At 32.6% G+C, this 20,200-nt stretch overlaps 1 protein-coding gene across 6 annotated transcripts in view; it reads right to left on the reverse strand.

The window, feature by feature from the left end:
- Positions 1 to 20,200, reverse strand: part of LOC147073419 (uncharacterized) — a 240,138-nt gene that overhangs the window by 194,435 nt on the left and 25,503 nt on the right. For 3 of the 6 annotated variants that reach the window (XM_085945032.1, XM_085945034.1, XM_085945030.1), the window contains exon 1: positions 16,017 to 16,444. The exons of the other annotated variants lie outside the window; for them this stretch is intronic. In XM_085945032.1, the coding sequence (XP_085801158.1) occupies positions 16,017 to 16,053 (37 nt within the window). In that variant the 5' untranslated portion in view covers positions 16,054 to 16,444. Of the gene's footprint in view, positions 1 to 16,016; positions 16,445 to 20,200 lie in introns of those variants that run through there. 6 annotated transcript variants of the gene reach the window in all.

A 20,200-nucleotide genomic window follows, 5' to 3' on the forward strand; every position in this document is an offset into this window, starting at 1 on the left:
TCGGGCGGGTGATGAATCGATTGGGGTAAGTTTTTTGACAGCACAATTTTTTTACTTCGCCCAACAAATGGAAAGCCATTTTTATTCTCGCGCCTATGGATAATGTGCAAGTAAGTAAATACTTTCACCGTTCAAATCGAATAAAAAAAGGTTTTTCATATAAACACTTTGTAAATGATAGGCATCAATACTGAAAATAGTTGAAAGTATATAGGTTAAATGTAAGATGATATATGTGAAAAAAAGCTATCGGTATTTTCATGTTGATTGTTTGGTGACGAATAAGCACTGGTGGTATGTAATTTTTAATGGTGTTACAATATATTATTATCATATTGTAACCACACATTTTTATTTATAGCCCATGCTTTATTTAAATAAGAAACTTAATTTCATTTTTTGCTTCGATTAAGAAAGCTATTTCTCATATAAATCACTTTGCCTGTCGAGTTCACATCCATCTCTCTCTCTAACGTGTATAGGTTATAGTCATACTATCACATTCGTGTAACATAAAACTGAGAAAAAAATCATAGTACTTAATACCTAAGTATTCTAATAATAAATGTAATAATCGAAAACAAGAAAAAAACAGTAGCAATAGATTTAATACTCTTAATAATTTAGGGTTGGCAATACCGAATGAAAACATGAATACCGGTATTAATACCGGTGTTCGTTAAAACATAGAAAATAAAGAAGTATGTAACTATAATAAATGACAATACTTTAAAACATTTTACAGCAAAAATATCAAAGCTTAAATAGTATGCTGACCTTTAAATATATGTATTGATAATAATAAAGGAGAACTGTTAATTTTTATAAATACCTTGTATTAAATAATAATTTTAATTAAAATCTGAGTTTGCTAGTTTCGGTCTTATCTTCATGCAAATAAGCCCGGCTGCAGGAAAAGCCCTCTCAGAATCAATGCTTGTTGGACATACAGTCATCAAATAATAACATTACAAAATAGTCACAACACGGCACTGATTTCTGTTGACACTTAATGATATAATAGTTATTATGAAAATTCGAACTGATATTAGAAAATCATTAAAAGATTCCTGCAAATAAACCCAAAATCATAGATTTTCTTAATAAATAATGAGTAGGTATTAAACATGTTAAAATAATTGTCCGATTTAGAAATGTATAATATGTATTATTTTAAAAAGAAAAAACGATAGTTCGGATTATCCATGTTTTTCGTTTATCCGTGCCGCCTCTCCCCACCACTAGCCCGGATAATTGAGAGTCTACTGTAATTGCAAATATTTGCCATCAACGCTTTCTGATTCGAACTATGTTAATTCATTGCGAACAATTTAATAATTATATTTTGTCTCATTAATATGTCATGTTTGTCAGTTTAGTTAAACGTGTTTGCTTTGCCAACGCCTACCAAGAATACCGGTATTTAGGATTTTTAATCGTGTATCGATAAATACGTATTGAAATACCGGTTATCAATTCCTAATTCTAATGTAGCAAACCGATGATGACAATGATGTGTATTTGTCCCTAATGGGTTGAGTAAATGACAAACAGACAATTCTTGCAAAAGTGCTGTAAAGTATACTTAAAGATATCTTTAATTTGCGCAGGTCCAATGCGAGTAAAAATGAATTCGTGAATCATTCAACTGTAACAATGCCATAAAAATAACTCAATTGAAAAAACCACCCCTCTCGTACGAACAAAACTTACTTTGACGTAGAAATATTACGGCCACAGAACACAAGCAAGGGTGATTTGTCTTGGTAAAAATACCTACCTTGTGAGAAGTACTTTTAATGATGACATTTCTCATATTTTACGGGCTGTATGAGCACTTTGATTACATCTTCAGTGGAGGGGCGTCAAGTTTTCTTTTAGGAGGGGAAATATTTAAAAAAACGGGGGACCAGCTGAAATAACACGGGCTCAAAACGCCAAATAAGTTTGTTACAAATTAGTCACCCGCTAAAGTCATTAATTGATGTCACTTTTGTTCAGTGTCTAACGAAAGTGTTGATTGATATTTTGCTAATTCATTCCAGATGGAATAAAATACTCAAAAACTAACATATTTGTATTTATAACCTCCTCAAAGGTCAATGATATAATATAAATCCAGTCATTCTATACCAGAATTAACCCATTAAACTATTTTTTCGGAAGTTAATACAAATTAAATAATATGTATCACTTAACTGCTATAATAAAAGGCTGTGAATCAGTTCAGTTTAAAATTTATTGGTAACTTTGTCACGGCTTCCAATATAAAATTTTACGGTTTATCACAAAGTAAGTAGATAGGTACGTGTTAACGTAAGTGTGCAGATTAGAACAAATTTACGTGGGTAACAAAAAACTATCAATAGAGTGAAGTTTCATAATTAAAAAATCAATGAATCATAAAACCAAACCGTATCAGCTATTTCGATACAAGTACGTGATAATAAATGCATAGCGTGTACTCGCATCGTAATCTAATAATTACCTATTAACACAAATATAATTATTATATATTATGTACCAGTGTTTCGCCAGTAGGTTTAGTAAGAATTTAGTACTTCGCGTTATGTATCAATAAAACAGTGATTTTTTTTTTAAATTAAAACGAATAGATTCGCGCGATATTATTTTTTTTAAATATTTGTATCAACAAAAAATAATTTTATTTGTGACCAGCAAACCAGTAGTAAAGTGAAAACATTTGATTTTCTTTACTCCTGTCGGATCTGACAAATGTCTCCCCGATATTTTACAAAATATTTTAACTGTTCCTCCAAATAAAATCGGTCCGGAAACACTGACGTAGAAAATACTTAAATGTACATAAAACATTGGACAATTGACAGAATGTCCGCTTGCGAAACCATGGGTGGTGGGGTTTGAATACGGCGTCTGGAAAATTTAGATGCGCTTTTTGTGCACCTTGATATATGTGAATTGTAAGAAAAAATACAGAGAAAAAAGAAAAACAATTAAGTAAATAACGGAATCCATTAGAAACTTACGACTAATTGCAGGAAAGGTTAGTTGACTTAGGACGTTTTTTTGCACAGGATCTTAGGGTATAGATTCACATGATATTATTAACTTAGAACCATAATATCAGACACAACGACACAAAGACAAATAATGCTAGTTTAGCATTTAGTCGGATTTTAAGCTTATACAATGCCACAAAAGAGACAGAATACTTATAGCTCACAAACCAATTAATTCCCTTCACCGTGTAAAATCTCAGTGAGTTAGTATCACGATAAAAACAAACTTTGAAACACAAATTTATCAAATTAACAATCAAAAAACTTTTCTTGTCACTCAAGTCAACGAAAGAACAGACACCAAACTTAGTACATACCTACCTAACTCTCGAGTACGTATAAAATCTCGAAAAACGCCGCAAAGAGAAAGAAGGCCTCGGGGGGATGGAATTCAGGAGGTAAGCAGTTAGTCAGCGAGGCCTAACGGGGAGGGTTGATGACTCACGGTATTTTTCATCCCTCTCCCTCCGAAACAAACCCCTCGCGTAGCATTCATTGCGTGACTCTAGTCATATCGTCGCTTTAAGAAGAGCTATTCAATTTTTTTGTCACGCACTATGTATGTCGCGTAGATTTACACTAGCTGAGAAATTGTCACGTGTCATCTGCTCTGTCTTATGGAAGATAATAATATATGAAAGCATTAGCTGTTTTTCTTTGTGGCTTCAACGCCAAAAAAGTTATATTAAGTATAATACGTACTTAAGTACTCAGATTAATTATCAGGCAGTCAGGAAAATTGTGCCAGTCTTGTAGAATCTATTCATAATATTTGACTTAAATAATAAATTATACTTACGGTGCTTGAGGTGAACTCTTCGAGGTATAAAAGGTTCTAAAACAGTGTAACTAACTTGCAAACTTGTAGATTATTTTACGTGAGTATTCTGAAAACGGTGTATGTAGTTTCTTGTAAAATGACGTAATCTTTACTTCATAGTAAATACCAAAAGTATTGCGGCATATATTGCGGATACCTAAGTTTTTGCATTTGACAAAGACGCTTACGATGAGATTGCCTATAATGTAATGCGACTGTGCTAGCAGCTAGGTAGCATCTACCTACAATCTACATCAGGGTTGGCAAACCTATGACACGCGTGCCAGAGGTGGCACGTACGAAAATATAGCTGTGCACGTCATCGATTTACAAATTCAACTTTGTATGCATAGTATTTCCGGACTCTTCATTTATATTTCATCTTTCCGTACACTTGTACACTTGTAGATTTTTAAGTTGGCCACATTGCCATTGACACTATTGTTATTGCTTGTTGTTTTGCCTCAAACATAATCGCTACAAATTGAAAACCGTTTACTGATGGGGAATATATGAAAGAAGTGTGGTTAAAATGCTCCTACGATATCTTTGAAACTTTTGAAAACAAGCAAAAAATATTCAAAGATTAAAAGATATGCCTTCGGTTAGAAACACGGTGGAAGATAGAATCTCAAGTCAATTGTAATTTTTGAACATTTTCAATAGACTTGTACAAAAAATAATTTCGGCACGTCAGACACTCAAAAGAAAATTTGGCACGTAGGTACACGTAAAAAGATTCGCCAACCCTGATGTACATAATATAGACGAAACAAAATGCATTGCCATTTGCCTATAATTGAAACTTGCGAAAGAGCCTGCCAAATGTTTACTTACGTGATAGGTAAGTACAAACTTGTAATTAAGAATAACTTTTATTTTTTTTGGAATTTTAATTTGGCACTATAGCAACCACACTCCGGCAAGCGGTTCAAAGTAGGTACGTGGATGCCCCAGGCGTTTACTGATTCCGAGGCTCCCTACGATAGAAACGAGACTAATCAACTTTTAATACTTAAGTATTCACTATATACCTACATAAGTGAGTAACTTTTTAAAGGTAAATTTCACTGCATTTCATCTATTTGTGTATTTGCATAATATCTATGTTATGTTGAATTAATTTTATGACAGGCCCAAGGGACTTTCAGATAATTTTTTGAATTTCACTTGATTGCCATCCATTAGGGACCATTAGGGTCCGACAATATTGGATGTATAACTTACTACAGATCTGTATATTTACATGATATTTACCTCAGAATTTACTTTGTACACCAAACTATTTAAATTTCCATCAAATATGGGCCCAAAATCCGTGTCCGGAAACTTGTACGTATGCAGTTTGCCGTGAAATGTTGAATCGGAAATATATGGCCGTATAGTACTGACATAAAATTCATGTATACATAAAACACGGTGCTTAACGGTTTACAGGAAGCCAGCAGCAAACAATATTTTAAAATAACTGATATACTGGATTATTTGTTAGATTAGGTTTTCATTCTTGAATTCACGAATTTTGCCAAAATCAGATATGAAAATTGAATTAATGTTCATATTGAATCTAATAAATTTGGAGACGTATAGTATACGGCCATCTCTTTAGGATAAGAAAGCTCACGGCAAACTGTATTACGGTGAAATGTTTTACGTACAATTTACATGTAACCCCAAAAATCATCCAAACTATTGAATAATGGTCTTCGTATTTGTCATATTCTTAAATTACTTTATTTTCACCGCTATTCGAGTAAAATATAGATTAAGTACTTACCTACTTACTTACTTATTCAAGAACCTAAGTACTAAAGAAGTTGAAGTCAGTTTTTCTATTCTTAAACTCTACGAAAGCGAAAACTACCGAACTACTTATATATAACAAAAACTATTATACTTACTTAAGAACATCGTATACATTTATAATGACTAATGAGAATGAGAAACATCGTATGAAGTTACTTAGGGAGGTAAGTACCAGGTATCCACTTACTTAGTCATTATAAGTACTTACATAGTTGTGATTTAGTAGCTTTATTTAGTCATCATAATCACATAAAAGGTGAAAAATAATTACCTACCTAACTAACGTCTGTGTGTATCATTCGCGGAAAATAATATTTTGAGAAGACAATAGGAAGTTGACGTCTTTAATCGGGGCTAATGATATTTTTCTATGTTACGTATCATTTAAAATAACAAAAGACCACACAACCACAGGAATATTAGATAACTTACTGAGATGCCAAAATTTTGTCTCGCCATATTATATTATATTTTTTCAGTGAATACTTACATACTTACTTACATGTTTTATAAATTGTATATATTATGTACATTTCTTTATTGTTATTCTTTTCGCCTATACATACATTACACCGTTACTGCATAAGTACTAATTTCAGGTCAGAAGGAGCATCGACCGATTAAAAACGCCATAATTTTTACCATGCTATCAGCACGGTCGAATGACAGTTTGTCCCGTATAAAATAATGAAAACAGTACGTAACACAATGTTTTAACCATTTTCCTATATTGGAATTGGCCTACATTCTATGGAAAACTATTTAATAGCATACATATAAATATTTAACTTAATCTGAGAATTAATAATTGAAGACATGTTTAACGATGCAATACGTATTTTGTTTTTAAAATTCTGTTTTATTGTTAAATTTATATTTTTCTTGAATTATTGTTTTTTTATTTGATTTCTTTTGCTATAGATACTTACTTAATAAAATTATGTTTTGGTTTGTTTTTTTCTCTATTTATTTGATTTAAGTACCTACTTACCTGTACTTTTACTCAAAATGTCATGTTGTGAACTTCTTAAATTAATAATTAATTGTTGGGTGTAAGGGTGATAATAATATATAAGAAAATTATTTATTAATGGAGTAAGATTGTTTAAAATGAAATCTTCTGCATTCTAAAAGTGCGTCCATGAGACTTTGGTTTTCTGTGAGAAACAAAATTTGTGTTTAATATTCTTTGGCAGAGCACCTAAGTAGTTAGTGAAAAATATAGGTATGACGAAACTAATAAAATTCTTATTTCAAATTACTCTGACAAAAAATTTTAAATTTTCATTCACGCAGGCGAACAAAATAGCTATTCTAAAACATATAGCAATTTGAAAGACTTCAATGAGATAACGCATGGTAAAAGTAAAAGTAGATCCTTCTTACTTTTATTCTCTCGGACAAACATGAACACGTACCTATGAAAACGTATTAACAATAAATCAGTCGATACTACCTATTGACACTGTATCAAATTATTCTGACGGCTATTGTCCTGGGTTTACTTTCACTTCCAAAGTCTAAACACGTCCCATTCATCGCAAAGCTAAAATAGGTGTCACAAGGATTAGTACATATTGTTGAATTTTGACATCATTCAATATTATGTAGGTAAGTGTAGGTATAAATCTATGTCATTTGACGTAACGTCAACACGAAATCAAATAACAATACTGACACATCTAATCGAGGTTAGACAATAACCTTTTTTCAGTTTTAAAGCATTTTGAACTTTGTTTACCTGTACCTGTCGAAAGTTTAGCCGGTATCTATTGCATTAGCTATCCAAAAACTATATTAATTGTGGCATTACCTACCTATTGGCATTTTAATCGATAATATTAAATATACTCGTTAAAATTAAAGTAGGCAGGGGGTGAGGGAGCGGAATTCAACCGATATTAGACTTTTCACCTATATTGGAGGTTCCATTCCGTTGAATCTGAAGTACAGATTATAAAAAAACCCAGGTATGTGCTGTAGTACCACATTACCATTCATATAACGTATCATAGCTGTCATCAAGTAACTACCCAAAATATTCTTCAATCCATGCGATTAAATCATACATAATTTTAGATATTTTATATATAGAAGGATATATGTGTCGCTAGATTTCAAAATCAGCCAAGTCCATAATAGATGAATAGGAGAAAAACAGCTTTTTGTTTTCTCAAATACAGTCACAAGGGTGAAAGTCTATATTATTTTGAGTACTTATAGAATATTTAAAATTAATAAATTCCACATTTTGATAATGCAGAAATGTTAGAAAGCAGTAGTTCTTCAGCAATTCACAAAAAAGTCAAAAATACCTAAAGGTGGACTTGGCTGATTTTGAAATGTAGCGACACATATATTGTTATCTGATATCTATTATGGTTTGCTTTAGGCAGGGTTTAGTTAAAAAACCAACCAATTCCATCTGCAATTTTTATTCTTAGTCCAATGAAAACAAATAAATATGACTGATAAAGTTTGTTGTAAGTATACACTATTTAGGCCTGATGTCCACACCTATTAAATTAGATTAAAATTAAAAGATATCAAATAATGCATTAATAATTGTATACGTACTTGCTGTCCCGTGAGATACGACCATTCAATATGGCCCATGATAAAAATCAAGTTAGACAGCCCTGCCCTAAACTATATATGTTTAAAATAAATCATTCGAACTCATATTATTAACTAAGTAAACGCGGTTCAGTGCTTTCAAAACACTGCCACGGAAATTCAAGCCACATACGCAGTACCTACCCACAGGTAGGTATGCAAAATAATTGTTTATGTTACTTTCTCTACGCTCGTGCGAACGAATTACTTTACTGATTAATATTAAAAACTATTCGAGGGTGTAAAAATAAACGGAATGTGCGTGAGGCTTTATTTGTTTCCAAAATATTATAATAGCGCGATTTTCCTACAAAAATAACCACTGTAAGTTGAATACCAACACAATTCGAGAAAGGTAAGCTATGAATGACTATGTACAAATATGTATAAATACTGTAAATGTTGGGATAAAAAATATTGTAAGATTTTTAAAACAGCATAAACACAATTTTAACTTATTTTTCGTCAATAAGTACTTTCACGTTTAATCGAATACTTAGTAGTTTTTCTTTCAATATATTTCATTATTATATAATGCATATTATGTAGATTGGTGTCAGATTCTTGTAGCAGTGCACGGAACTCATTTAGGTGTTGGTATCATTCAGGGAATGCACTGTTCTGTGATATCGTTACTTTGAAAAATGACACTAAAGCCCTGATTTAGCCGCGTAGGACTCTCCAGTTTTTTGGTCACATACCGCGTAGGGAGAATAACATTTTAGAAACACCCGTGATAATTATTGATCAAGTGTAAGCCGAAGAGAATGGAGAAGAAGCAGTTGAACGGATCAAATAAATAGTACACGTCTGGTTTTACACTCTCGGTGCCGCTGGATAACGAAAGTGCTAGATCCGAGTATTGGAGAAGGACTCCAATATTAATGACGACCAAACCATTCAGGTCACAATCCCCAGAGTCATGAAATCCAGACAAAGAAGAAGAATGATGCCAACTTACATAACACACATCATAAGTCAAAGTATGTGTATCATAATATTCTGCACACAAATTGCTTAAAATAATAAGTTAGCAGATTATGCAGAGGAATCCGGGGTGCTCGTGGTTCCCATCAAGTACCAAGTTATGGAAGAGAGTCACCACTCCCGGGCCTGACACTATGTCTTTTAATATATACCATTGTCTCAGGTAGACTGGTCTTTCATAACATGTATATTGTATACGAAAATGTCAGCACCCGGTCTATCATGTCATCAATGTCACACGACAGGATGATTGCATCTGAAAGAATCTGTCAACACCTAAGTTTTACTCAAGTATTAAAGTTTATAAACATTTACAGACCACTTCTAATGGATACAACTATATTTACGTAAACACTTTTGGGCTTGGCAGCCATTGTTGGTAAATCACCCATAAATCTTTATATAATCAAACATTTACAATTTCAGTAAATATAAATCATGCGTCATTCTCCCACCTACATCCTTCATACGAACATAATATAAAGAAGTGATTGATACAAATGCGCGAATAGGTAATAATTATATAATAGCAGTACCTATTGCCGTATATATTATATTATCTTTAGTAGATCACTGTTGCACTCTATCATCATTATGAAATCGTACAGAAAGTAGACGAATATATTATATCATAAGTAGATACCTACATATTGTACTTACAATGTCAACAATATCGAAAGAAAGTTTACCCCCGTTTCAGACGGGACACCGGTGTCGCGCTCGTATGTAATAAAGAGGTCTTTGTATTCGAATAAAGGGGCCTTTGTATTATGTTTATGAACGCCCAGAGCTAATGAGTCAACACATAATTTTGCGATATAAATTAGAACATAAAACTGGCTGCGGTCATAAAAACATGTGTATCGGCGGCTTGAGAATGTAGCGGCCGACGGAAATGTGTACCGGACACGCTTTGACTCATTAGCTCGGGGCGTTCATAAACATAATACAAAGGCCCTTTTATTCGAATTCAAAGATCTCCTCATTATATACGAGCGCGACACCGGTGTCCCGTCTGAAACGGGCCTAAATGTTACAATGAACACACAAATCACAAGTTCAGCGTTGTCTCACTATGCAAGTGTTGTACTACCCCACGAACAATGCATATCTTAATAATATTATGAATATTTGTCTATTATTTTTTTTCTTAAACAATGATGAAACTATCGTATTTCTATTTTTTTAAGTAAATCACCACGTTTGCTCTTTAGCGGAACGTAATATGGACGTCCACAGAATGGAGGGTAGTTATATTATTAATATACTTTATTACATTACAATGAATGGTTGTTAGAAATTCGTCCAATCCAAAGGGTCCTTGAACTGGACCAAAGACACAATGAAAAAAAAAACAATAAGAATGTATTTTTACTCTACAAACTACTAGCCAACAGTGGGTGCTAGTATAGGTAATCGAAATATAGCGACTCTTCTATACTTACAGTGTATAATCAACTACTTATTACATAATATTATATGCAATGGACAACGATCTGGTGAATCGCTTTCTAATTACATAGGTACCTACTTCATTAGATAAAAGAATTTTCCAAGGTGTAGGACAAAACATTAGTTTCTACCACTATGAAGTTGTTGGAACTCTTGGACTAGTGACATCTATCATCTCAAAGTACCTAATACTACAGTGTGTATGTTTATGTTTTAAAAAAAAATTACCTAAGTAAGTGGTTTAAAAAGTTTATTTTCTGTTACTGGACAGCCAAGCACTAACTGATGGAATTTCCAACCAACCCTCCCTAATAAGCTGTAAAGGGGGTCTCATTCCAACTTCCAGGGTAAATAATATTAGAGAGCATTTTCATGAATATTTGTCATCTCACAACATGCCATAACCTTAGTACCTATATAATATAAGTAACACGTGTATGAGCATGTTCCTTTTGGATTAAATTATTATTTTGTAGGGTGAGATTATACTTGGGGTATAACAAAACCCTTCTGAAGTTTTTACAAGTACGCAAGTACTCAAGTACTCAGTTTTTGTCAAATAAAATTAGCAAAGTGTGATTGACAGACTTTAATTATTACAGTCACTACATCCAAAGTTAAAATTATTGATTGGTCCCTATACAATTTACTTCGCAAAATTCGTAGATGAATGTTGCATATTATAGATATAGATTATAATTATATGATGAAGCCTTCGGTGATTTCCCTTCAACACCGCTAATAATAAGTTTCAGTTTGTCGTAATAATTGTCATTTTACTATGGAACAAAGAATTTGTATGAAAACTAGTAGACCATGAGCATTGATATATAATTTTTTACTTTACTTTATATAGGTATATAATATATTCTTCAAACTTTTTGGTGTAACTCCGCTGTACAATAATATACTTAAGAATAATGCTAAATTCCACATAGTTTTGATAATGATGTTACAACCGAAATAGCCATCAACGAAATATTTGACACCAATGATTCCATTTAAAATGTAATGAACTTCAGTACCTACTTACCTATGCAAGTGAAAATTAATACATACTTAAATGTTTGCATATTGAGAACAATTGGCAAAATATTGTTTTAGTACAGGTGTCGCGAACCTTTTAAATGGGTATGCTTAGGTGCCAACAATTTAAAACCAATATTAATTGAGTGTGATAACGTGGGCGTGGTAAGATTATTTTTAAAAATAAAAACAGAATTCTCCCAGGGTTTTTAGTAGTTCTTCTGCCAAAAAAATCTACGCCGGAATTTAAGGAAGTCCACGCAGAATCAAAAACAATACGTTTTAACTCTTCCTTCGAAAAAAATCCATCTAAAATAAAGCCGAGAATTTTTTAACTCATCTTCCCTAAAATTATCTGTCAAATTATCCGTCAAATTGCCGCTTGTATACTTATGCAGATGCGATTTCTTCTAGTGCGCACGAATTACACAAAGCGAATTTAATTATTGTCACCGATACTATTACGACTGCTCTTACATTAAGTCTATCTAGGGGTTGCAATACCGGTATTTCAAAACTGGTTTTCAATTATTATTCAATACCGAAAAACCGATTTCAAAAATCACAAATACCGGTATTTTCGGTATTAAAAAATCATAAAGTTTAGGTTTTTAGAAAATGAATTTAATGTCATTTTATTCATTACTTAGGTACTACTGTATGTATGCTTCCAAAACGAAAATATATTGACAAAAAAACAACAAAAGTTAAATAGTGTTAAAACAAAATCCTTCAAATATACAATACATACATGAATTCGAAAAAGAAAACATTCGTGGTAAATATTTCCAATTATTTTATAACTCTATTAATTCAGGGTTAATAGTATATCCAACTAACGTTGAATTTGAGAGAGAATTTTCTGTGCCCAGATTTGTATGATCTATACATATTTATAAAGGTCAACATAATAAATGTAGGTAGGTACCTACCTACTTAAGTTGCTATAAAATATTGGTTTAAATAGATTTTAATAGTTATATTTATTGATAGGTAGTTCTTTTTTTTATAATATGTTTTGACTAATACCGGTATGCAATATGAATTACCGGTCTTGATATGTTCATTCGGTATTGCAATCCCTAAGTCTATCGCATCGCTTTCTATCGGTCTAGCTACCTGTTACGTCATATTCTCTGTCAAAACTACTGAACTTCATATTTATATGTTATGTTTATACCAAGATTACGTAGACTGCGTGTGGCTGAGATTTTAACATGGGTGGGTTTTACGTAGTTCTACAACTTCACCAGAAATGTCCTTTGTGTCAAATATGGCACTCGTGCCATAGGTTCGAAATCGCTGATTGGTAAGTAAATGTTTATCATTATCAAGTAAGAGTAAGTACGTATTATATTATACTATACATACTTGCCTCATGCGTCAGTTAAGACGAAAACACTTTCTATCTCAGTTAAATTTGCGGAACAAAATATTGCGAGTAGGTATGTGAAGTTACTGACCCATTATGTCTGAGAGAAAATTAGAAAACGTAAATAAATAAATAACATGCGTAACAATGCAATTTATTATTAAATATAAATAATTAATACCTCTTTTGGTTAAGTGCCAGTGAAATTTTGTTTTAAAGATAATTTAAAGAAATAATAAAATCGATAAGATACTGTGAAGTATTGTTTTTAGAGAATGTACATAGGTACTTAACTTAACGCCTGTCTATTTAATTAAAAGTATATTTTTTTCTGAAGTAATATTACGTAAAATATGCCAATACTTTTTTCAAGCGGGGAATAGTATCTACCTACCTATTTCGTTTTTCACACCTACTCTGCTAAGTAGAGTGCAAACCGTAATAATTAGTATATTATTAAGAATATACCTACTTATTTTTTTTTTAAATAATTATGTAAATTTGACCCAGGCGCGAGATTCGAACCCGTGGTAAGGGAACAAGATGCGAACCCCTACTCTACGTCGGGTGGTCAATCTCCAATAAGTAGGTAGAGATAGAAGACAGGCATATTATATAAGTTGGCACAGGTGTGCACCGAACACCGTGATACAGAAAAATGATTCGGGGGGAGTGGTCGATTCTGGAAAATATCCATATTGATTTTTATGGTAAAGAAAATCTAGCAGATGCGACTTACGTCCACAGTTACTCCGCCTACAAATAATTATTATAGCCTCTCGTCGCTTCAACTGCGGCTTACCGCACTTTTCCAGATACATCCACCATACCCAGATACTCCGCACTTTGATTCAAGTAATAAACACCTGTCCTGCAGGTATAATTAAGAGTTATTGCGAGCTGTCGCATCCATGAGTGGTTATCGATTGCGCGTGGTTTAACGGTCATAATTGTTAGGATCGTTAATGCCCATTTGTGTCATCCGCGATGTCTAATCATTTAGACATGCCGCATCGGAATATTAAAGCAAACATTGGATGGCCCATATAGTTGCACTAATAATTGACGAGTGTCACAGTGCTTGCGTGTCACAGAATACGGAGAGGAGTGGGTCAGTCCGCTGAGAACGCTGTTCGACAGCATATCAGCCAGGCCACAATCCCCAATGAGTTCCTGAAGAGACTAATAATAAGAAGACGTACCTAATATTTCATTTACCTAAATTATTTGTATATTTTTCGTTCCTGGGGGAGAGGGTTCGCCGGACCAGAAACCCGCCCTTGTGTTTGCGCTTGAGTTGGCAGTTCCTAAAATAGCACCACTGTCAATAGAATCTCACAAAAAATACGTGGGTTTAGTTTTAAAATATTTAGTTCACAACACTGCCACCGGTTACCTACTCTAATTTTATTCAGTACTAAAGAAGCGTCTGCACGATTTATTTATTCTGTGCGTCATTTTTTTCAAATCAACAACCCACTATTATTGGTAAATTTTGAAAGGAAATCATCGAACATGTGCAGTGGCGGTTTTAAGTAACTAATTGGAGGCCGGAGGGGCTGACATGTTTGGAGTTGGAGCAGAGGGTTGGAGCGGACAATTTTTTGAGTTGCTCCGCTCCGGGTAAAAAGTTTTAATAGGTACCTATTATTATGTATATTGTATACAAATGTTAATGTTATTCTTAAAATGGTAAGGTTAATTATTCATTCATTCATATAATAATTATATAAAACAAAATATAATTATATAAAACAAAATATTCCAACATCAAATCGTCTTTCATTAAGTATCTGCCTCTTCTATAAAAAAGTGAGGTTATTTATTACCCAGCAGTGTTGCCGTATTTCAAATACGAAAGTGTTGCAGTGTAAAATATAATATTTTAATTGGATTTAGGGCGAAAATTTAATAATAAAAAAACATCCGGAGCAGTGGAGCACTAGAAATTGTAGGTGCTCCGGGTAAAAAAAACATTGCTCCACTGCTCCGTGCCCCTGCTCCGAGCTCCGCTCCAACACTCTGGTTTGGAGCTCCCCTTGCAACAATATCGCTTTTGTGACAATCAATGGGTATTAAAAACATAGCAATTATTACTCATATAATTATTATGAGACGTTGGTACTATATTCATTGAAATCGCCACTGAATTATTGTCATTGTATGGTACCCTCAATATAATTTAAACAAATAAAGAATTTACCTGCTGCGCATTTATTACAATATCAACCTTAAACACCTACATGCCAACAAGTTTCTGTGGATTTTTTTAACTCACTGGATATGGATTTGGATTTGACTGAGTGAATATTGAAATGCTTGCGAGTTTACAGACGTGGGCGATAACAGTATGAGCATACAGTTTGCTACAGATGAATATGCAATGCGAAATTACTAAATCACTTACAGCGTCACAATCATAAAATATTTAGAAGTGTTTGTTGGTACATAGGTACTTACTTAATTACATAAAGGCATTGTTTTTTTCAATTTCTTTCGGTCTGAATGTGCCTTTATCCAACAATGGGTAGGTACCTTCTTACCTAGATGTGTACTTATAAACAATTTAAATTTTAACCATACAAAATAGTTCAGTATAATTTCAATTAATCATCCTCGTTTATTCGGACATGCTCGAACTAATTCAAGCGAACTAGATTCGAGGTCTCAGATAAGTACTCGAATGCCAAATTATTACGAACATCAAACATGACTAATAAAATATTAGAAATTCTTCGTCATGAATGTAATTAATTCCCTGATGGCGCTATTCTTGGCAACAATTGTAATTTGGATAATAGTAAATAAAATTACAATTTTATTATTGTATAAGCCTAGTATTAGCTGGTAGGTAGATAAAATGTTTGTTTTGGTTGTATAATATTTTGACACTCACCATTATGTAGATCTTTATACAATTTTTTAATCCTCATCTTTATTCATTTAGTAACAAATTGACACAACATAGTAACTTTTCCGTAATAAAAACACACATTTATAAACTGTGCTTCACTTCCATTGAACCCAGCATTAAAATATGATCAAATTGAATGCACAAAATACACTGCAACAATCACATTTTTTCTCTATGGGTATTTTATTTTTCATAACATGTCACTTTCACACATCTGTCACAATTTAGCTCGTTTTTCTCCAACGGCCAAGAAATTAAATGATTGATAGGATTTGTTTCGTATTTTTTTTATCCTAAACGCAACTCGTTTATTGATTAATTTGATGTTAATTGTGTTATTGTTGTTATTTAATTCGTTTTTGGAGCTCTAGGATAAAAGACCACACGACAAGCGCGCGCACAACTACACTGACTTTTGATACAACGTGAAGTTGGATGCGTTTCGTCAATTTTGCTGCCGGAGATTTTAGTTCGAGATGTCGCCGACAGAGTCATCTTGTAATGGCGCGACTTTATGAACACGAACTTCGTGATGAACCAAATTCAAAATTATTATTGAAATATTATGTAAAGATTCAATACATTATTAATATTTGTTTTTACATACGTTATGCACAATTAAAATTCAATTGTTTATATCTAAGTAATGAAATAAAATTCACAATCTAAAAGGGACACATTTTTGCGATTAATGACTTTGAAAATAAATACAAAGGTACTCGTTCTCAGTATACAAGCATTAAAAACAAAAGATAACATTGTTTACACATTTTGTTTGTCGGGGTAAATATTAGGTAATCTGCCCTACAGTAAGTAATCTTAACTTTATTTATTATTTGATTATGAGAGAAATGACTAAAGTTTTCGACAACCAAATTATTGGATACGATATAATTTAATCAAAATAATCCTTGAAGATTTATTTTCAAAACTCGGAACAGGATATAATTCCAAGAAGGCAGCGTAAAAATGTAATATATGTGATTACATTTTATATTCCTGATAAAAATTTCTAAAATTTCAACATTCTCTGTGATAATTTCTCGAGAAATGAGAATCTCGAATATGCTGAAAAACAATATCGTGAAACGAGAATCAACTTTCCTAATTATTTCATGAGAATTCTCGAGATGAGAAATCGCAATCACAAACTCTAGGAATAACATACTTATTTCTTATTTAACAATACAAGAACACGAAACTTTATAATACTTAATACATAATTAAAATATCACTTTTCTTGATCAAGATATGCAATTTTAATGAACACCTTCAGACCAAGGCTAAACTACTGATGCTTCGAGTAGGTATATTGAAATTAATAACAATGCTTATTTGCTTTCATACGACATTACATTTTTCATTGACGTTGGCCACGATTAAAAGGTTTTTTTTTTTTTAATTTTTAATATTTGAATAAACGGTAGATACATAATTAGGTAGGTACAAATCAAAATTCCAATCAAATTTATTTATTTTACATATAATGAACATAACAAACTACAAATTCAAAGCGTTCACGACATGACATAAAATAAGTGTTAATAATTTTTAAAAATAAAAATACAGAGAACAAGTAATAAAATAAGAAAATAAACAAAATAAGTAACAAAATAAAAGTAGATGGAAGCACACAGAGTGAATTTTGATAAACCCTATCTTAAAAACGACGTTCACCTAAATTCACCCTCATTCCATTCCAAATCCACCCGATTTCATTAAACATGGTTACTGCCCTCCCAATTGGCATTACTAATGGCAGGTTAGTTCTGCACCGTGGGAGAACAAACTAACTGTCTTAAAAACTTGGACTTAGTGTGACCTAATATCTAATGGTTACCTATTTTAAAAATGGAATACAAAAAGCTCTGGAAAAGAGATCTCATCCCAAGGGTTGTAAGCGCTAAAAAAATTGACACAGAATTTATTTACAAACGGTCGAGCCCGAAGATGAGGATTATTAAATTTACTTTAATAATTTTAAAATTATAATTTTATTTATTATGATATTAATATCATTTTTATATACTTTATTATATATATATTATATATATACCGCCTCATTTTTTATACTTTATTTTTATCATCCTTTCATGAGTCCAATATCTAAGAAATGTGTTGTATGGTTACATTACTCTAACAAAATATCAGACTAATTATTCGCAAATCTGCATGTGTCGTTTCTGGTCACCAAGGACGTCGAAGGGCAATGGAAGTAAACTAGATATCGCGAACCCAACTAAACTAATGAGTTTTTAATGTAAAGATATTTTCGTTATTACATACTAAGTTTAGGTAAGTATTTCTATATATTACAATTTCCTCGATTTGCCGCCCTTCGAGTTACTGCCGCCCTCAAGCGACGCTCAATCTGCCTACCCCACGGGACGTCACTGGATTACATGTATTTATTACAGGAGATTGACGAGAAAGGATGACAATTTACAAGACAATACAAAATTGGACGGGATAACGTTTTGTCAACTTTACTGTCCCATGGTAAATACACACTAGTGTGCTTTTACCATTGGTGAGTGAGAATAGTGCCTGCACATGCCGAAAGGCGAAACCCAAGTCGCGAAAAACGACTCAAATGGGATAGCACAACACTTAGGTTCTATGACAAAACAGAACAGTGGCAAAGCAGAACTTCAGGAAAAATATAAATTTAATATTGAAATTGTCCTATCTCTATTATGTTGATAGATTTTTAATAGCACACATTTTCAATACGCCATAATAAATCAAATTATATACCTAATTTCTGCATTCCTAATCGCTAGACAGCCTCACTTAAACGGGACTTTGCCGGCAAGCTTAGGATACCTCATTTTAATCAATATAATATGTTCAAATTGATTGGGTGACTATGTACAATGAAATAATGACCTAACCTAACTTAACCTAAATAGATTCCACAAAAATTAATGTTTCATTTTTCCCCTGGCTGTTCTATTTTGTCACTATTCTGTTTTGTCATGTTCTGTTTTGTCCGGTTAGCAAAACTTAAATCCATTACAATAATAGGTAGTATATCAATATCTATTTTTGAACAAAATGTTCGTGTTAATATTAACATACGTATAGTTAGTACCCCTTCGCAGTTTTTCTAGAGTCAAGGTAAATGTGAAAATAAACTAAGTGTTTTAGAATAATAAGAATATTATATTATTTACTTAATTAGGTACTTACCTACCAATTTTATTTCGAATAAAAAAACAATTAAGTATGCAAGTAGGGACCAAAAGAAGCTATTTACTATGGCTTGTATCTACTCATAATTGCCTTCAGTGACGTCCCTAGATAAAATGCCGCCCCTAGGCAGCGTCAAAATGCCGCCCCATTTTTTATACAGTATTTTTCATCATCCTTTACTACTCCAGTATCTAAAAAATGTGTTTTATGGATACATTACTAACAAAATAAACACCACTAAATCTAATTTAAATGCTATCTCTACTTCAATAGAAAATACACCTGACAACTTTCAAAACTTGCAAGTGTCTGGAAAACATATTTGGATAAATTAATTAATTAGGTAAGTATGCACCTACCTATAATTCAAATATAATTCGCAAATCTGCACGTGTCGTTGCTGGTAATCAAGAATGTGATGTCCAAGGACAACGGAAGTAAACTAGACATCGCGAGCCCGACAAAAAAGTTCAGTCATGTTAATTAATACATTTTGTTTCCAACAAGTGAGCTGAATTTTTTAATGGAAAGATATTTTTGTTATTACTAAGTTTGGGTAGGTACCCCTTTTTATATAGGTATACCTAATGATACCCCCCGATTTGCCACCCTTCGAGTAACTGCCGCCCCCAAGCGACGCTCAATTTGCCTACCCCCACGGGAAGTCACTGATAAGGAAGTCAAAACGCTTCACTTCAGTAGCGTGTTCTCTCTCTCTGAACACAAACACACGCACTCTTTATCATTTTTAATTGCGCGCCCCTGCTAAGCATTGTCTACAATCATCATAAGTATATATATATAATACTGTTCATTTGCTAGAATTTGTATCATGATGGCGACCAATTATATGATTTGACGCATAAATTAATTACTAGAGCCCATTAAAATCATGTAGTACAGTTCCAGTTGTCTGATAATTTTATTTATGGCTATGAAAGATCTGTGGGTAGTAGGTAGATGCATAAATC

Source organism: Rhyacophila brunnea, unplaced genomic scaffold, assembly GCF_057557595.1.
Source record: "Rhyacophila brunnea isolate RB1 unplaced genomic scaffold, BYU_Rbru_1.0 scaffold_18, whole genome shotgun sequence".
Classification (NCBI taxonomy): Eukaryota; Metazoa; Arthropoda; class Insecta; order Trichoptera; family Rhyacophilidae; genus Rhyacophila; species Rhyacophila brunnea.